This window comes from Protopterus annectens, chromosome 16.part0 (genome assembly GCF_019279795.1).
Source record: "Protopterus annectens isolate FY-2018-M chromosome 16.part0, PAN1.0, whole genome shotgun sequence".
In the NCBI taxonomy this organism is placed as follows: Eukaryota; Metazoa; Chordata; order Ceratodontiformes; family Protopteridae; genus Protopterus; species Protopterus annectens.
Window position 1 is genome coordinate 813,532,786 of NC_056750.1, and position 19,271 is coordinate 813,552,056.

At 40.8% G+C, this 19,271-nt stretch overlaps 1 protein-coding gene across 1 annotated transcript in view; it reads right to left on the bottom strand.

The window, feature by feature from the left end:
- Positions 1-19,271, bottom strand: part of CCHR16.PART0H9orf43 (chromosome chr16.part0 C9orf43 homolog) — a 1,158,566-nt gene that overhangs the window by 264,425 nt on the left and 874,870 nt on the right. The window contains exon 10 of the mRNA XM_044057889.1: positions 11,441-11,581. Coding sequence (XP_043913824.1) covers positions 11,441-11,581 — 141 coding nt within the window. The remainder of the gene's footprint in view (positions 1-11,440; positions 11,582-19,271) is intronic.

Here is a 19,271-nt window from a genome sequence, read left to right on the forward strand (position 1 = left end):
GAAGACCATGTAAGGGGGCTTGATGGAAAGGGCTTGGAGCTCTGACACTCTACGGGCTGAAGTGATGGCTACTAAGAAGATAGTTTTCCATGACAAGAATTTTAGTTCACAAGATGATGCAGGCTCAAAAGGAGAAAGAATGATACGAGATACCATAAAATTAAAATTCCAGGGGGAATAAGGTGTCTTCACTGGAGTCCTTATGTGATACGAACCTTTTAGAAAAGCCTTAGAAAATTCCAGGGGGAATAAGGTGTCTTCACTGGAGTCCTTATGTGATACAAACCTTTTAGAAAAGCCTTAGACAATTGGTGAGCCATAATATTCAAACCATCAATTCCTAGATGGAAATTAGATATAGCAGCTAATTGTACTCATACTGTAGCTGCTGCTGCTCCTTTGTTGAAGATTTCTGTCAAGAATTGTAAGATAGAAGACAATGCTGCTTGATAAGGGTCAGTGTTGTGGGAAGAAGCCCAAATGGAAAATCTCTTCCACTTACTACGATACAATTTACTGGTGGAAGGTTTGTGGGAAGCCAACAAAATCTGACTAGTGTCATGGGAAAGATTATAGAGCCTGGCTATGTGGGAAATTGGAGCAGCCAAGCGGTTAGCTTCAGTGTCTGCAATGATGGGTGAAGATCCCCTGACGGATGTGTCAACAAGTCCGGAACTGGGTCCAGGATCCATGGATCTTCCAGAATATGATGATAAAGAAACGGGAACCAAATCTGCCGAGGCCAATGAGGGGCTATGAGGATAATTGTCTGCCCCAGCAATTTTGCTTTCTGTAAGAATTTGGATATCAGGGGAATTGGTGGAAATGCATAGAGGAGACCCAGGGGACAATCGTGGACAAGCGCATCCCTCGGGGAGTGACCTGGTGTGGGAATTAGGGCAAAATAGCTTCTGCATTTGTTGTTGATGTGACTGGCGAAGAGGTCACAGGAAGGCTGGCCCCATTTGCGGAAAATCCTGTCCGCAATCTCCTGTTTGAGGGACCATTCGTGGGGCAACAAGATTGCTCTGCTCAGTCTGCCCGCTATTACATTGGATTTGCCCGGGATGTGCGTTGCCAACAGAAAGCGCTGGGATGACAGTGCCCAATGCCATACTCTGACGGCTTCTCTGCAAAGGGGATAAAACTTGGTCCTGCCTTGTTTGTTCAGATACCAGACCACTGACATGTTGTCTGTCTGTATTGCAATTGTCCCTAGAGAAACAGAGTCCTGAAAGTATTGCAACTTTAGAAGTACTGCTCTCATCTTCAGGACATTGATATGCAGATGTGATTCTTGATCTGTCCATGTGCCTTGGGCAGTCTTTCCCTGAAATAGCCCCCCCCCACCCTATCAGGGAAGCGTCCGTGGTCACAGTGGCAACTGGAGGGGGAAGCATGAAAGGGCGTCCTATTGTGACATGAAGAGACGTCAACCACCACTGAAGATCCTTCTTGCAGGAATTTGTTATCAGGGTCATGTGACTCATTGGAATTTCTTGGTAAGACCATTGCGTGAATAGAAGCCATTGAAGGATTCTCATATGCATCCTTGCTAAGGGGATTGCTAGAGTAGCTGCCGCCATCAATCCTAGAACTTTCAATACCTCTGCTGCTGGTGCTCTGCTCTTTGATATTAGGGACATGGTGTGTTGGCGAAGAATAGAGATTCTTTCTAGCGGAAGGCAGAGAGTGGTGGTTGACGTGTCTAGTTCTGTCCCTATAAAAACGATCTGCTGTGATGGCAACAAGGCAGACTTTTCGAAGTTGACTGTAATGCCTATCTGATCGCAGAGTGTCAGAGTAGCTTCTCTCGCTTGAAGAAGTTGATGCCTGGTGGTGGAGGTAAGGAGCCAATCATCTAAATATGGAAACACCTGGAATCCTAAACGCCTCAGGTGAGCCGTGACGACTGCCATGCACTTGGTGAACACTCTGGGGGCTGTAGTGAGACCAAAGGGCAGAGCTCGGAATTGATAATGATTGGCTCCCAGCTGGAAATGCAGGTGATCTCTGGATGGTCTGGCCATCTTTATGTGGTAGTACGCATCCTTGAGATCGATCGAGCACATCCAATTGTCCTTCCCCAACAAGGGGATAATGGACTGTAGCATGACCATTCGGAACTTCTCTTTTCTCACAAATTGGTTGAGTCTGCTGAGATCCAAAATGGGTCTCCAGTCTCCTGTTTCCTTTGGAACCAAAAAGAACCTTGAGTAAGTTCCAAATCCTGTCTGGTCTGCTGGGACTGGCTGGATGACTCTTTTTTCTAGCAATCGGCGTACCTCTATTGCTGCTTGTCCCAAGTGACTGGGTGGAACGCCCGGGATTTTTTTGACAGGAAGAGGCTGGGTGGAGAATGGTATGAAATACCCTCTGGAAATGATACTTCGTACCCAACTGTCGTTTGTTATATTTAGCCAGGCTTTGGGGTACAAAGATAAATGACCCCTGACTGCCTCCAGAGTGGGACAGCCGGGCCTCCCTTCAGGAGCGTTGGTAGGATTGACCAGAGAAGTGATCTCTGTCACCCTAGTGTTGCGGACCCTCTCTGCCGCGAGGGCGGCGTCTTCCACTGAAACCCCCTTTTCTGCCTCTGGAGGGGGGGGGCTCTCCACGTGCGTCTTGAAAGGCTCCTTAGGCTTTCCGGAACCACATCTTTCCTCCCCTCTGACCTTTGGGAAAGGGTCGAGTGGGGGTGGAAAAACAGACTCCAATGGCAGACAGAGTCTTTCCTTCTTCCTCACACCTGGTCAAAGTCTCCTTCACCTTTGGCCCAAACAAAGATGAGCCGTCAAATGGGGTATTAGTAAAAGAAGACTTGAAGGGTTCTGCGAAGGAACAGAGTCGCATCCAGGCATGCCTACGGAGAGCGATTCCTGTACCTGCGGCTCTACTCGAACCATCAGCTGCATATGATACAAGACGCATGGACAAGTTGACTATTCAATTGAGGGTAGAGAGCTGAGTGGCAATCTTATCGGATAAACTCGAAGCTACAGCACCCTGAAGAGTATCTCCTAACTCCTTAAGGAGATCTCTTTGCAGTCTGGTAAAATGTGTCACGTAGTTCAGTGATCTGAGTGAGAAAGTCGCTGAACTGAACATGCGTTTCCCATATCTATCCATGAGGAAGTCTCAGACATTTCCTTTTTGGTGGCTGCTGCCACCACATGGCATCAACAGGGACTCCCTTGGTCAAAATGGACTTATCCACAGGGGCTGAAATAAACTTATTAGGCCTCCGAGGAACAGGTTCCATAGATTTTGGAGACTCCCACACCCTACAAGAGACCAGATCCATAAGCTCATCGTAGGGCAGAGATACCCAAGAGGTGGAAGGTTGAGACCCAAACGCCTTCAGGAGAACTGACTCATCCTCGGTAGGGCTCTTGGACTGACTGCCAATCACCCCTCTGCCTGAGGATTTCAAGAATCTCTGCAAAGGAGATGTCCTCAGAGGGGGATCTGGGGGACCCTCCTGATTCATCCAGGTTGGTGTCCGATGTGATAGACTCCTGGGGGGAGTCCAAATGCTTCCTCTTGCATAATCACTTCCTGGGAACCTCTTCAGGGGGAACATCTGGAAAGGTCTCAGAAGAGCAGGGAGCACCCTGTGGGGCTACCTGAGGCTCTGGGTCTCTACGCTTGGGAGGACCGGTGGAAACAGAAACAGACACAGGCACTTTAGGGGAAGAAGAGGCCAGACCTTGAGATGAGGAAGTCTTGGGAGACAACACTTGCCTCATGGCATCGAATGCACCTTGGCTCCGATGAGAAGGAGTCGATGGCTCCGATGGAGCCGCGATCACCTCCCGCACCGAAGCGGTGGGCTCCGAGCCCGAGGTAGGAGCCGAGCTCACCCAAGCCGAGGCCCCAAAAGGAAGAGTCGGCACCAACAAGTCGGTGCGGCTATCATCCCTGGACCCGACCGGAGAGTGTCGGCTCCTAAAGTTCCCGGTCGGCACCGAGAATGTCCGAGCAGATGGAGCCGACAACACTGGAGCAGGTGTCAGCTCCAAGGGATCCACAATCATCAGGTTGGCCTCCTCCGGCACGGAAGGTCTGATATGGCTCGGAGGAGGAGCAGACAATTCAAAGGTAGTGGTCTTTGGCTCTGACGGTTGTGTCTGAGCTGACAGCAATTTAACTAGGCCTGGTGCCTTTAAGAGTTTTTGAACCAGCCAGTCCATATCCAGATCAGATAGGCTGACAGAGGACCTGGAAGAGTGGACAGATGGAGCCGGTTGGAGCAAAATGGAAAGAGGTTTTTCAGCAACCAGTTCCAAAGCCATGTCCCGGTTCTGAAAAGAGCAGACTGTCGGCTCCGAGGGCAGTGTAGCCGAAGTCACCACACTCTCTGACCTCTTTCCTTTCTTAGATCTAGAGTCAGTGGAAGATTTAGATGATTTACTGGCTCCATCCTGGTCAGACAATGCCTCAGAAAAGGGGTGTTTAATGATACCCCTATCAATCAATTTCCTCTTCATTTCAGCTAACACTCTTGTGGAAAAGGAATGACATATGCTGCAAGACTCTTGCAGATGTACCTCACCTAAGTAGTATATACACTGCACATGGACATCTGTGACTGACATTTTCTGTCCGCAGTCTGGGCACTTTTTAAACCCAGACTTTGGATGCTTGTCCTTATCTTCAGACATTACACAACTCAAGCACACTGATTAACTAAAAGCTCTTTTAAACTAAGTAACTCACACAAACATACACACAGCCCAAAAGGGGCACTAACAACTAAATAACTACAAACAGTAATAAGAGATGCAAAACAATAGTCCCAAAGGGGATCACTGACTAATCACTAATCCTAAGGCCAAAAGGCCGAAGGCAAGATAGAAATACTGAGGAAAGGGGTAAAAACACAAAAAAGACTATTTACTATCTAGTATATCTGCTAGTAAGAATAGAACAATGGTATATAAAAAAATATATATATATATATAACTTGCTGAAAGTTGAAAAACTCCCAATAAAGTCTAAAGCCAATCTGGAAACCAAGAGATCCATGCCACGAAAAACTAGATCTGAGGTAATTCCAGCAGTGCATTATGGGATAAGGGGTGGGGTCTTGAGCTACTGGAGAACTTTCAGCTTGCTAGTCGGCTGTATCGAAGCTGAGGAACGGCTCCGAACCCATCAGTGATGAAAGAACGGTGAGATTGAACAACTTCACATCTATAGTTATTTCAACAATAATACTAGTGACAACCATAGTTAAAAACATCAGTAATACCTGTAGTTACTTCAACAATAACAGATGTAGTGATTGCAATAGTACTAGTGTCAGCTATGGCTAACAACATCAGTAATACCTGTAGTTATTTCAATAACAGATGTAGCAATACCAGTAATACTAGTGACAACCATGGTTAAAAACATCAGTAATACCTGTAGTTACTTCAACAATAACAGATGTAGTGATTGCAATAGTACTAGTGTCAGCTATGGCTAACAACATCAGTAATACCTGTAGTTATTTCAATAACAGATGTAGCAATACCAGTAATACTAGTGACAACCATGGCTAACAACTTCAGTAATACCTGTAGTTATTTCAACAATAACAGATGTAGTGATTGCAATAGTACTAGTGTCAGCTATGGCTAACAACATCAGTAATACCTGTAGTTATTTCAATAACAGATGTAGCAATACCAGTAATACTAGTGACAACCATGGCTAACAATATCAGTAATACTTGTAGTTATTTCAACAATAACAGATGTAGCGATACCAATCATACTAGTGACAACCATGGCTAAAAATATCAGTAATACCTGTAGTTATTTCAACAATAACAGATGTAGCGATACCAATAATACTAGTGACAACCATGGCTAACAACATCAGTAATACCTGTAGTTATTTAATACCTGTAGTTATTTCAACAATAACAGATGTAGCGATACCAATATACTAGTGACAAACATGGCTAACAACATCAGTAATACCTGTAGTTATTTAATACCTGTAGTTATTTCAACAATAACAGATGTAGCAATTCCAATATAATAGTGACTACCATGGCTAACAACATCAGTAATACCTGTAGTTATTTCAACAATAACAGATGTAGCGATTCCAATATAATAGTGACTACCATGGCTAACAACATCAGTAATACCTGTAGTTATTTCAATAACAGATGTAGCAATACCAGTAATACTAGTGATAAACATGGCAAGCAACATCAGTACTACCTGTAGTTTTTTCAACAATAACAGATGTAGCAACTGCAATAATACTCGTGACAGCCATGGCTAAAACTTCAGTAATACCTGTAGTTATTTCAACAATAACAGATGTAGCGATACCAGTAATACTAGTGACAACCATGGCTAACATCAGTAATACCTGTAGTTATTTAATACCTGTAGTTATTTAATACCTGTAGTTATTTCAACAATAGCCGATGTAGCGATACCTATAATGCTAGTGACAACCATGGCTTACAACATCAGTAATACCTGTAGTTATTTAATGCCTGTAGTTATTTCAACAATAACAGATGTAGCTATACCAATAATACTAGTGACAACCATGGCTACCAATATCAGTAATACCTGCAGTTATTTCAACAATAACAAATGTAGCAATACCAATAATACTAGTGACAACCATGGCTAACAACATCAGTAATACCTGTAGTTATTTAATACCTGTAGTTATTTCAACACTAACAGATGTAGCGATTCCAATATAATAGTGACAATCATGGCTAACAATATCAGTAATACCTGTAGTTATTTCAATAACAGATGTAGCAATACCAATAATACTAGTGACAACCATGGCTAACAACATCAGTAATACCTGATGTTATTTAACACCTGTAGTTATTTCAACAATAACAGATGTATCAATACCAATATACTAGTGACAACCATGGCTAACAACATCAGTAATACATGTAGTTATTTAATACATGTAGTTATTTCAACAATAACAGATGTAGTGATACCAATGTACTAGTGACAACCATGGCTAACAACATCAGTAATACCTGTAGTTATTTCAACAATAATAGCTGTAGCGATTCCAATATAATAGTGACAACCATGGCCAACAACATCAGTAATACCTGTAGCTATTTCAATAACAGATGTAGCAATACCAGTAATACTAGTGATAACCATGGCAAACAACATCAGTAATACCTGTAGTTATTTCAACAATAACAGATGTAGCGATTGCATTAATACTAGTGACAACCATGGCTAAAACGTTAGTAATACTTGTACTTATTTCAACAATAATAGATGTAGCGATACCAGTAATACTAGTGATAACCATGGCTAACATCAGTAATACCTGTAGCTATTTAATACCTGTAGTTATTTCAACAATAGCAGATGTAGCGATACCAATAATACTAGTGACAACCATGGCTAACAACATCAGTACTACCTGTAGTTATTTAATACCTGTAGTTATTTCAACAATAGCAGATGTAGCGATACCAATAATACTAGTGACAACCGTGGCTAACAACATCAGTAATACCTGTAGTTATTTAACACCTGTAGTTATTTCAACAATAACAGATGTATCGATACCAATGTACTAGTGACAACCATGGCTAACAACATCAGTAATACCTGTAGTTATTTCAACAATAACAAATGTAGCAATTCCAATATAATAGTGACAACCATGTCTAACAACATCAGTAATACCTGTAGCTATTTCAATAACAGATGTAGCCATACCAGTAATACTAGTGATAACCATGGCAAACAACATCAGTAATACCTGTAGTTGTTTCAGAAATAACAGATGTAGCGATTGCAATAATACTAGTGACAACCATGGCTAAAACGTCAGTAATACCTGTACTTATTTCAACAATAAAAGATGTAGCGATACTAGTAATACTAGTGATAACCATGGCTAACATCAGTAATACCCGTAGCTATTTAATACCTGTAGTTATTTCAACAATAGCAGATGTAGTGATACCAATAATACTAGTGACAACCATGGCTAACAACATCAGTAATACCTGTAGTTATTTAATACCTGTAGTTATTTCAACAATAGCAGATGTAGCAATACCAATAATACTAGTGACAACCGTGGCTAACAACATCAGTAATACATGTAGTTATTTAATACCTGTGGTTATTTCAACAATAACAGATGTAGCGATACCAACATACTAGTGACAACCATGGCTAACACCATCAGTAATACCTGCAGTTATTTCAATAACAGATGTAGGGATACCAGTAATACTAGTGACAAATATGACTAAGAACATCAGTAATACCTGTAGTTATTTCAACAATAACAGATGTAGCAATACCAGTAATACTAGTGACAACCATGGTTAACAACATCAATAATACCTGTAGTTATTTAAATAACAGATGTAGCAATACCAATAATACTAGTGACAACTATGGCTAACAACATCAGTAATACCTGTATTTATTTAATACATGTAGTTATTTCAACAATAGCAGATATAGTGATACCAATAATACTAGTGACAACCATGGCTAACAATATCAGTAATACCTGTAGTTATTTAATACTTGTAGTTATTTCAACAATAGCAGATGTAGCGATACCAATAATACTAGTGACAACCGTGGCTAACAACATCGGTAATACCTGTAGTTATTTAATACCTGTAGTTATTTCAACAATAACAGATGTAGCGATACTAATATACTAGTGATAACCATGGCAAACAACATCAGTAATACCTGTAGTTTTTTCAACAATAACAGATGTAGCGATTGCAATAATACTAGTGACAACCATGGCTAAAACGTCAGTAATACCTGTACTTATTTCAACAATAATAGATGTAGTGATACCAGTAATACTAGTGATAACCATGGCTAACATCAGTAATACCTGTAGCTATTTAATACCTGTAGTTATTTCAACAATAGCAGATGTAGCGATACCAATAATACTAGTGACAACCATGGCTAACAACATCAGTAATACCTGTAGTTATTTAATACCTGTAGTTATTTCAACAATAACAGATGTAGCGATACCAACATACTAGTGACAACCATGGCTAACACCATCAGTAATACCTGTAGTTATTTCAATAACAGATGTAGGGATACCAGTAATACTAGTGACAAATATGACTAAGAACATCAGTAATACCTGTAGTTATTTCAACAATAACAGATGTAGCAATACCAGTAATACTAGTGACAACCATGGTTAACAACATCAATAATACCTGTAGTTATTTAAATAACAGATGTAGCAATACCAATAATACTAGTGACAACCATGGCTAACAACATCAGTAATACCTGTATTTATTTAATACATGTAGTTATTTCAACAATAGCAGATATAGTGATACCAATAATACTAGTGACAACCATGGCTAACAATATCAGTAATACCTGTAGTTATTTAATACTTGTAGTTATTTCAACAATAGCAGATGTAGCGATACCAATAATACTAGTGACAACCGTGGCTAACAACATCGGTAATACCTGTAGTTATTTAATACCTGTAGTTATTTCAACAATAACAGATGTAGCGATATCAATATACTAGTGGCAACCATGGCTAACAACATCAGTAATACCTGTCGTTATTTCAATAACAGATGTAGCAATATCAGTAATACTAGTGACAAACATGGTTAACAACATCAGTAATACTTGCAGTTATTTAATACCTGTAGTTATTTCAACAATAACAGATGTAGCGATACCAGTAATACTAGTGACAACCATGGTTAACAACATCAGTAATACATGTAGTTATTTCAACAATAACAGATGTAGCGATACCAATATACTAGTGATAACCATGGCAAATAACATCAGTAATACCTGTAGTTTTTTCAACAATAACAGATGTAGTGATTGCAATAATACTAGTGACAACCATGGCTAAAACATCAGTAATACCTGTACTTATTTCAACAATAATAGATGTAGCGATACCAGTAATACTAGTGATAACCATGGCTAACATCAGTAATACCTGTAGCTATTTAATACCTGTAGTTATTTCAACAACAGCAGATGTAGCGATACCAATAATACTAGTGACAACCATGGCTAACAACATCAATAATACCTGTAGTTATTTAATACCTGTAGTTATTTCAACAATAGCAGATGCAGCGATACCAATAATACCAGTGACAATCATGGCTAACAATATCAGTAATACCTGCAGTTATTTCAACAATAACAGATGTAGCGATACCAATATACTAGTGACAACCATGGCTAACAACATCAGTAATACCTGTAGTTTTTTCAATAACAGATGTAGTGATACCAATAATATTAGTGACAACCATGGCTAACAACATCAGTAATACCTGTAGTTATTTAATACCTGTAGTTATTTCAACAATAGTAGATGTAGCGATACCAATAATACTAGTGACAACCGTGGCTAACAACATCAGTAATACCTGTAGTTATTTAATACCTGTAGTTATTTCAACAATAACAGATGTAGCGATACCAATATACTAGTGACAACTATGGCTAACAACATCAGTAATACCTGTAGTTATTTCAATAACAGATGTAGGGATACCAGTAATACTAGTGACAAACAAAGTTAAGAACATCAGTAATAACTGTAGTTATTTAATACCTGTAGTTATTTCAACAATAACAGATGTAGCGATACCAGTAATACTAGTGACAACCATGGTTAACAACATCAGTAATACCTGTAGTTATTTCAATAGCAGATGTAGCAATACCAATAATACTAGTGACAACCATGGCTAACAACATCAGTAATACCTGTATTTATTTAATACATGTAGTTATTTCAACAACAGCAGATGTAGCGATAGCAATAATACTAGTGACAACCATGGCTAACATTATCAGTAATACCTGTAGTTATTTAATACTTGTAGTTATTTCAACAATAGCAGATGTACCGATACCAATAATACTAGTGACAACCATGGCTAACAACATCGGTAATACCTGTAGTTATTTAATACCTGTAGTTATTTCAACAATAACAGATGTAGCGATACTAGTGACAACCATGGCTAACAACATCAGTAATACCTGTAGTTATTTACCTTTTCATTGTTAAAAGGGCTGACGCAAATGCGTACTGAGCTTCAGGAATAAATTTAGAACTACAGAGGTGACTGTGAATGCACTGCTAGGCTTTAGACAATTTATCATGCACTGATGTGTGTCTGTGAGGGTAGCAGTTGCAGTGTTGACTGAGCGTTTGGCTTTGGCTTCATCATTTAAAGCAAAAACACAATCAGATTTAATGAAGACCCCAAAGGCCAGCATGAAATAGTAACATCTGAGTTAGTGTACGATAGTAACGCTGCTACTATTTTAGTCATATAGCAGTTTCACTAAATTTCTCCAATAAGAAACATAATGCACTGTATAATGTTTACATCGGAAAGCTCATCCAGACATACCAGCTGACTGATCTTCCTTGGGCTCTCTTGAGTTCACCATGGCAGTTCCAACCAGACTTGGGTAAAAACCAAAGTTACTGTTAGGGTCCAGAGACCTGGAAAATCCTCTGCTCTGCTGTTGATAATGAGAAAGAAGGGAACCTTAAATTAAAAAAAAAAAAAAGACATTATGCTTTTCCAGTTACTTGTGAGAAGAAGTACTCATGTTTTCAGAAAGCTAAAGAAACATGGAAAGTAAGTACATCAGCAGAAACTTATTTAACTTTAGATAAAACACATAGCTATGCAGCTATGTCTTAACTTTCCAGGTGGGAATCCCTAGCAGTTCCTACAGTGGACTGTAGCTGTAAGTTTATGGTGTCATTCTAAGGGGATCCAGTGTCTGTCTGCCTGCCTGGGATGACATGATTGACAAACCTCGATGCTTTGCCAGAGATGGCCTACATCTGTCACCCCTGGGCTTCTGGATACTGGCCAAGGCTCTTGCCATGCCTATAGTGCCTTTTTTAGGCGGTGTTCCAAAAACCAAATTACTACTGTAACAGCTACTAACAAATGCAATCTGAGGGTCATGCTGCTCAACGCTAGAAGTCTAATTCTCAAAATGCACTCGCTCGAAGCACTCCTTAAAATGGAGAACATCGACATTTGTGCTGTAACAGAGACCTGGCTCAAGGCAGCAGAAAGCACCCCCTGCACTACCAAGCTATAACTCATTCCACACCTTTCGGCCCCAGAACTTGGACTGAAGCTCCAAAGGTGGTGGTGTTTCTATACTCATAAAGGATGCGCACACCTCCAGACTGGTAGCCCAACATAATGCATCAGAGACACTTCAGCTGCAGATAACGTTGGGTAAGACAGCGATTCAGGTTGTAGCCTGTTATAGGTCCCCATCCACGTCCCTAGACTCACACTCCATGTTCCTAAGCACCCTGGAGAATATTAGGGTCCAACCTAACACTCTCATACTGGGCAACTTCAACTACCCCTCCATTAACTGGGAAAACTACTCATGTACCAATACACTCGCCCAATGTTTTCCGAAATTCATTAATTCCAATGTGCTGGACCAGCTCTTTCTTACCCCCACTAGAGGTAGCAACATCCTTGACCTAGTCATTACTAACATGGACGACCATTGCTCTACACCAATAGTCAACTCCTCCCTGGTTAGATCCGACCACAAACTAATCACCTTGAAAATCCACATCCCCTCCTACCCTCCCCACAAAGGTAACCACCATGAAAAACTTCTCCAAAGCTAACTTTGGGCTCCTAAAAACAGAGGTAGCTAACTTCACGGTACCCAAGCAAATGAGGAATAGTTGCATGACCACCAAATCATACACCAATGCACTGTACGAACACGTACACAAGTGCATGCATCTCATCATACCCAATAGAACCAAGACTCTCTCCTCCAAAAAAAGGAAGCCAATCTGGTGGTCCCCTGCCATAAACAAACTCTGCAACAGAAGGAGGAAACTGATGCGGAATAAGGTGAAGTCCCAAGACTGGAAAAACTCCCTTATCAGCTTCAACAAAAAGTTGAGATCCCTCGTCAAATCCTCCAAAGCTAGCTATGAATACAGAATTGCAGCAGATAGCACAGACAACCACAAGGCCTTCTATAGTTATGTAAAGAATCTCCACGGCAATACCCAGATTTGCTCTGAGCTGCTGCACAATGGTACCGCCTATACCGAGCCAACTGATATTGCCAATATAATGGCCGACAGATTCAGTGCCAACTTTATCCACCCCCCCCCCCCCAAAGGACCAAACACAATACCAGTAGATTGCCAGGCACCTAGTACTACTGCTGCACAGGTTAAAACAGCACTGTCCAAGGCCAAGAATACAGATTCTATGGGACCTGACAATATCCCTGTCTGTGTTCTACATAAACTACAGAGTGAACTGGCACCTCACCTGTGTGCTCTGTTCAATCACAGCCTCACCTCAGGCTTTGTCCCTACCGAATGGTGCACTGCTGTAGTCATCCCTCTCCACAAAGGAGGAGAGACTACAGACCCTGGGAACTATCGCCCCATTAGCCTGACAAGTCTAATATGCAAAGTTATGGAATGCATCATCATGGACCTAATAAACAAGGATATAGGGAATCTCCAAACTCTGGATCCCACACAGTTTCGTTTTGTGAAGGGTAGATCATGCCTGCTCAACTTGGTTGACTTCTTTGAGACAGTCACCAGAGCTGTGGGTGAAGGGAAGGTGGTTCACACAGCCTACCAAGATCTGGCCAAGACCTTTGATACCATTCCCCATTTATGAATCATAGAAAAACTCACTAAGCTAGGCATCAACCCCTATATCACTAAGTGGGTTGCAAACTGGCTCACAGATAGAACCCACAGTGTGAAAGTAGCTGACGCCAAGTCAGACTGCCGATCAGTCACGAGTGGAGACCCACAGGGATCGGTCCTGGGTCCTCTCCTGTTTGGCATCTACTTCTCAGAATTTCAGGCCAAGACGAAGGGACTCTAGCTGACAAAGTTCGCAGACGATTGTAAGTTGGCAGCCATTATTAACTCCCCAAGTGATGTTGACATCCTACAGATAGGCCTCACTGAGACCAATGACTGGTGTCAGAACCATGGCCTTAAGCTCAGTGCCAAAAAAATGTGTCGTCATCCCTTTTGGGAAAAACACAGTTCCCATGAATTACCACATCAATTGTAGTCCACTGAACACAGGAGGCGTTATAAGAGATCTGGGAACACAGACTGACAGCAACCTCTCTTGACAACCACATTTCTACTGTGGTCAGAAAGTCCTTCTATGTAGCACATCTCATTACTAAGGGCTTTGCATCCAAGAAGAAACAGGTCATGGTCTCCCTCTTCTCTTCCCTCATTAGGCCAATCATCGGGTACAATGCCCCATTTGGCATGTACCTCACTAGACACCTGCAACAACTGGAGAGGCCACAAAAGTACCTCACAAAGAGGATCCTAGGCCTTAAACACTTGCCCTATATGGAGAGAGACTCAAAAAAACTCCAACTATTCTCTGTCTCATATTGCCTACTTAGAGGCGATCTTTGCTTGACTTACAAAGCCATGTCTGACCCAGCTCTGTTAGAAATGCTACATCTAAAGAAATCCCAATCCCTCCGCACCACATGCTCCAAAGATCTCAACCTCATTACTACAATCAACAGAATGTGGTGGAGGGACAGGTTCATAACCCAGAGACTGCTCATGCTATGGAATAGACTTCCCCACACATGTCAAACAGAGCACCTCACTGGCCCTCTTCAAGAGAAATCTTGATGAGTGGATGGGAAATAGAAAATTCACCCCGGGGATCACTCCAGTGGCTCTACTCGACAGAGGCACTGGGAACTAAGGTTGGGTGGCATGATGCCAGGCTAGGCTTGTAAAGGTTCCAGGGCCATTAGCCTAGTGTACGCCTATAAACCTATGAACCCATATGTATAATGTTGTCAGTGTACTATGCTAAGGTGCAGTGCATGCATGGAAATGTTGACTCCATGAGATAAGAAGAATAGATGGATACAGTCCTGACTGTGGGCCTAAATGTCTCAGGACTGACTAGTCACATGGTCACTAGTGCAGCTACTGAGGGAGGCACGAGTCTGTGGCTGATGTAGGCTTACCCATCATTTGGGAGGAGGAAGGCAATCCAATCAGATAGTTGTGTTGGCAACACCTCTTTCAGAAAGGTGCAGATGGCGTGCAGCACATGGCCTTGAGATACATGTTTGGCTCTGCCACTTGCTTACATGGAGGTTTTCAATGTGTAAATACAGAAATGTGCTCACTCATGAGGAATATGTTGGAATGCCTTCATTTTACAAGTACATGCACATCAGCTGCAAAACTGATGGGAACAGCTCTTTAACAAAATGAAATAAAAGGGAGGGGGAACAGCTCTTTAGCAGAATAAAACTTGCTAAAAATGGCAGCCCAGTGGAATTGAACTCTTATCCACAAGCCAGGATAATGAATAGGTTACAGATAAGTTATTTGCCTCAAGAAGGAGAAGACTTCTCATAGGGTGAAGTAGTTTATTATAGCCAGGCTAGAAGTAGGGAACAAAGAAGTCAACACCCAAATGACCACAGTTCAGTTAGTGGCTTCAGTAATGGAAAAGTCATGTGGAGGGTAAGAAACACATGTTTGTTTTGCTGACGTGTTCTCCCAGGGGGGGAGGAATTTGGTGGTTTGCAGCTTTTGCAGCTATTGGCTATGTCACTCCAGGATTATCAAAGGGCTAGGCCATGGCTGTGGAGGGGTTATGTGCATGCTTACCCAAGCTTTCTTCTTCAGGAGTTCTTCCAGTGTATGTGAGGGAGGGCATGTGCTACTACTTGGAGAATGCTGATAGCCCCCTGTGGTGATAGAATTGCTTACATCATCATCATCAAGGGTGAGGTTATGGTCACAAAACTAAAGTCCCCTCAGGGATAACACTGACAGCCATAACAGACCTCTCTAACACAACAGGGAAATGAATGGGCTTCAGTTGCTCTCATTCTGGGAGAGAATAAACGAGCACTGGAGCTCTTGCCTCAGTGAGGCAAATGAGAAGTTGTGATATTGGCTTGATGGCCATTGGGAACATGGATAGAAAAAGTACATATACAAAAATGGGTATGTTACCTATGTTAACTTTATTTCTAACACTTAAGAAACCAACAATGCTATGAGACTATAGGGTAAAGAATAATAATAATACGTTTTTTCCCCCATTTAAGAAGACTTTTGTAGATACTGGAAGGGTAACATACTGATACAAGTACTAGGTGAAATCTGAATCTTGAAGAATGGTAGTTCGTAGCACTATCTTGTCTCTGTTTAAGGAAAGTTAATCTTTGTATCCACATGAAATTGCAATATCATCAGTCCACCTGACAGAAATAACTATTATCAGATGAACAAGACAGTCAAGGCAGTCCTTCATTAGTATTATTTCTTACATGCAGAGGCAAATGGCTAAGAAGAGGCAATGGCTTTGCAGTAAAAACATACCAGATGCAGAATGGAAAAAGTGATCTTTAAAGGAAGTGTGAGCATGCGTGCATTTGTGTGTGTGTGTGTGTGTGTGTGTGTATCTGTTTATGAGTGCATGTGGGGGGGGGGGCAAGTTATAGCAAGATCCTGCAAATTACTTTCATATACGAAAAATAAATAGCTGCACATTCAGTTGCTGTTGTCAGCTATACTAAAACTGTAATCAAACTAATTTAATGCTGAAAAGACACATCTGAAACAAGATAAGAATAATCTAGCATTGTAGGCATGGTAACTGAAAGCAGAGATGAGTGAAGCTCTCATTTCAAAAGCATTAATACAGTTAGCAGGATGAAATACTTTTCTTTAGTGGTGGTTTTTCTTGCAGTTTCCATGGCCCATTGTCTTGCCAATATAAGCTGACATCAATAATATTCAAACTGATACAGATACACAGTCAGCATCGGCTCGTCATCATCTGCACACCTGCTGCCTGACTACTCACAGAAAGATTTGGTATAGGCAGTGATCTGTTGTAGGTTAACCATGTGGTGGTCAATCATTTTTATTTTCTGTTTCTAATAACACAACTATACTAAAACCTATAAGCTGCAACTACCTACAATGTTAACTTTGTTAACTATTTACAAGGGGGTGAAGTGTGGGTATGTCTATTATAGCATTTTTCCCTTGATCTGCTGTTAAAGTGAGTGGTTCATCAACTCTAGTATCTTGCTTTAAGACATGTTTCAGCAGTTAGTCAGATCCAAACATATGGTCAGAATCCCAAGCAGTACCCTCTAAGTACTAGGGTGGTCAATACGTTTGCAAATTCTGCTCTTCCTTTAGACTATGTGTCTACTTTATAATGTTTAATAGATGTCATATGACACCTCACAAGTATTTTGAGTTCATAGGTAAGTACTAGGCAATCAGTTTGCAGAACATTAGAAGCCTAGTCAAAAAAACCCTATTGAAAAGTTGTCTCTAGACTCAAGAAGGATAAGACAGGCTAGACCAGGGTAGAATTTGAGGTTGCCCATAAAATTATCTGGATTAACTTTGAAGGTGCCAAGAATGCTATTCTGCTTGACATATACTGAAAATTTGTTCCACAGACGAGGAATATTTTGGGATATGAATCAATCACGCCAGCATGTCTTATTTATCTTTTGATAAAGGTTTATTTCCATAAATCGAGTATCTGAAGTACCTTTAGTTCTACGAAGGAATAGGAGGTCAGACAGAGTTGGATCTTTCATGGCTTAAAAGGCTAGTAACAGATCTCCAAGGAGTAGTCTGTAAGAGACTGAGTACAGAGAAACATCTGACAGCCTCTCCTGATAACTAAGATTTATAAGGCCACTCATCTTTTTAGTTATACATCTCTGAGATCTCTCAAGTTGTGTGATATGTTTAGACAAATACATGCCAAAAAGTGCATTATATTCAATAATGGGTTTAATATGATACAGGTAATGAGGAATTAAGACTTCTTTGGATCTAGTGGAGATGTCTTTGGAAACTAGATGAACCAGATAAAAGGCTTTCCAAATTGCTGTGGAGACATGCTGGTCAAATAACAAGGAATTATAAACTATGTCTAATTTGAGGGGTATATCACCTATATTTTAAGTGAAACTGTTGCGTTTGCCAAAATTAATTATATATATATTTTTTTACATTTAATATGAGACCATTGCCTTTGCACCAGTTGATAAAATGTTCTAACCCATGTTGGAGTAATTGTGAGACAGCTGAAGATTGAATAACAATATCCACTTTGCAGCCATCTGCAAACTTAGTTAACCATAGGCCAGGAGTGCTGGTCTGAAGGTCTGAGAAATAAATGCCAAATAGGACACGGCCCAAAACTGAGCCTGTGGTACACCACTGATAATTTTTTGTTTTCAAAAGTGGCACCTGCAACTCTAATTGCATGGGTTCTGTAATAGAACCTGTTTGTTATCCATCCCACAATATAAAAATTTATATTCAGATTTACAAGTCTATCAATAATGCCTGCATGGGGAATAGTGTCAAAGGTCTTGTCCAGGTCTAGATATGCTGTCTGCACTGCACAGCCACTATCCACTGTGTTGATTACTTTTTCAAAGAAATTAATGAAGTTATAGAGGCAGGACCTTCCTTTGACAAAGCGAATTGATGAAGGTCCAGGGTTAAGGGATTTACAATGTCCAAATTAGTGAGGTCTGAGATAATACACTCTATAGCTTTACATATGATGCGAGTGAGACTACTGGGTCTATAGTTACAAGGATCTGTGGTTGGGCCACCCTTGTGTAGTGGCATTCCAATGGCTGTTTTCCAGGTTACAGGAATGTAACCAGTGCAGAGGCATAGATTAAAGAGGTTAAGTAGGGGTTCATAAAGGCCATATCAGGGCCCATGGGTGAAGTATTCTTAGTTTTTGAGAGGGTTGCAAGAACTTGTTCCACAGTAACTGAAAGGGGTGACTGGGATTGTGGAACCTATAGAACAGCTATAACTGAGAATGGAGAAGAATTTGCCATAAATTGTTAGCTACGACATTAGCTATTTCCTTTGGGTCAGAGAGTGTAGTATTATTATGGACTTACTCCAAACATTGCTGGATGTTAGGTCTTAACCTCCTCACGTAGTTAAAGAAAGATTTGTAGTTATTTTTGGTTTTAGTGGTTTCATACTCAGTTTCGAGCTTGCTAATGTTTCCCTTAAGTTCTTTGTTAGTTTGCTTAAATATATTCTTAAGGTAGGGAGAATGAGACCTCTTATATGCATTAATCAGTTCTTTCTACTGTTATATATGGTTATTCCACTGCAGGGGG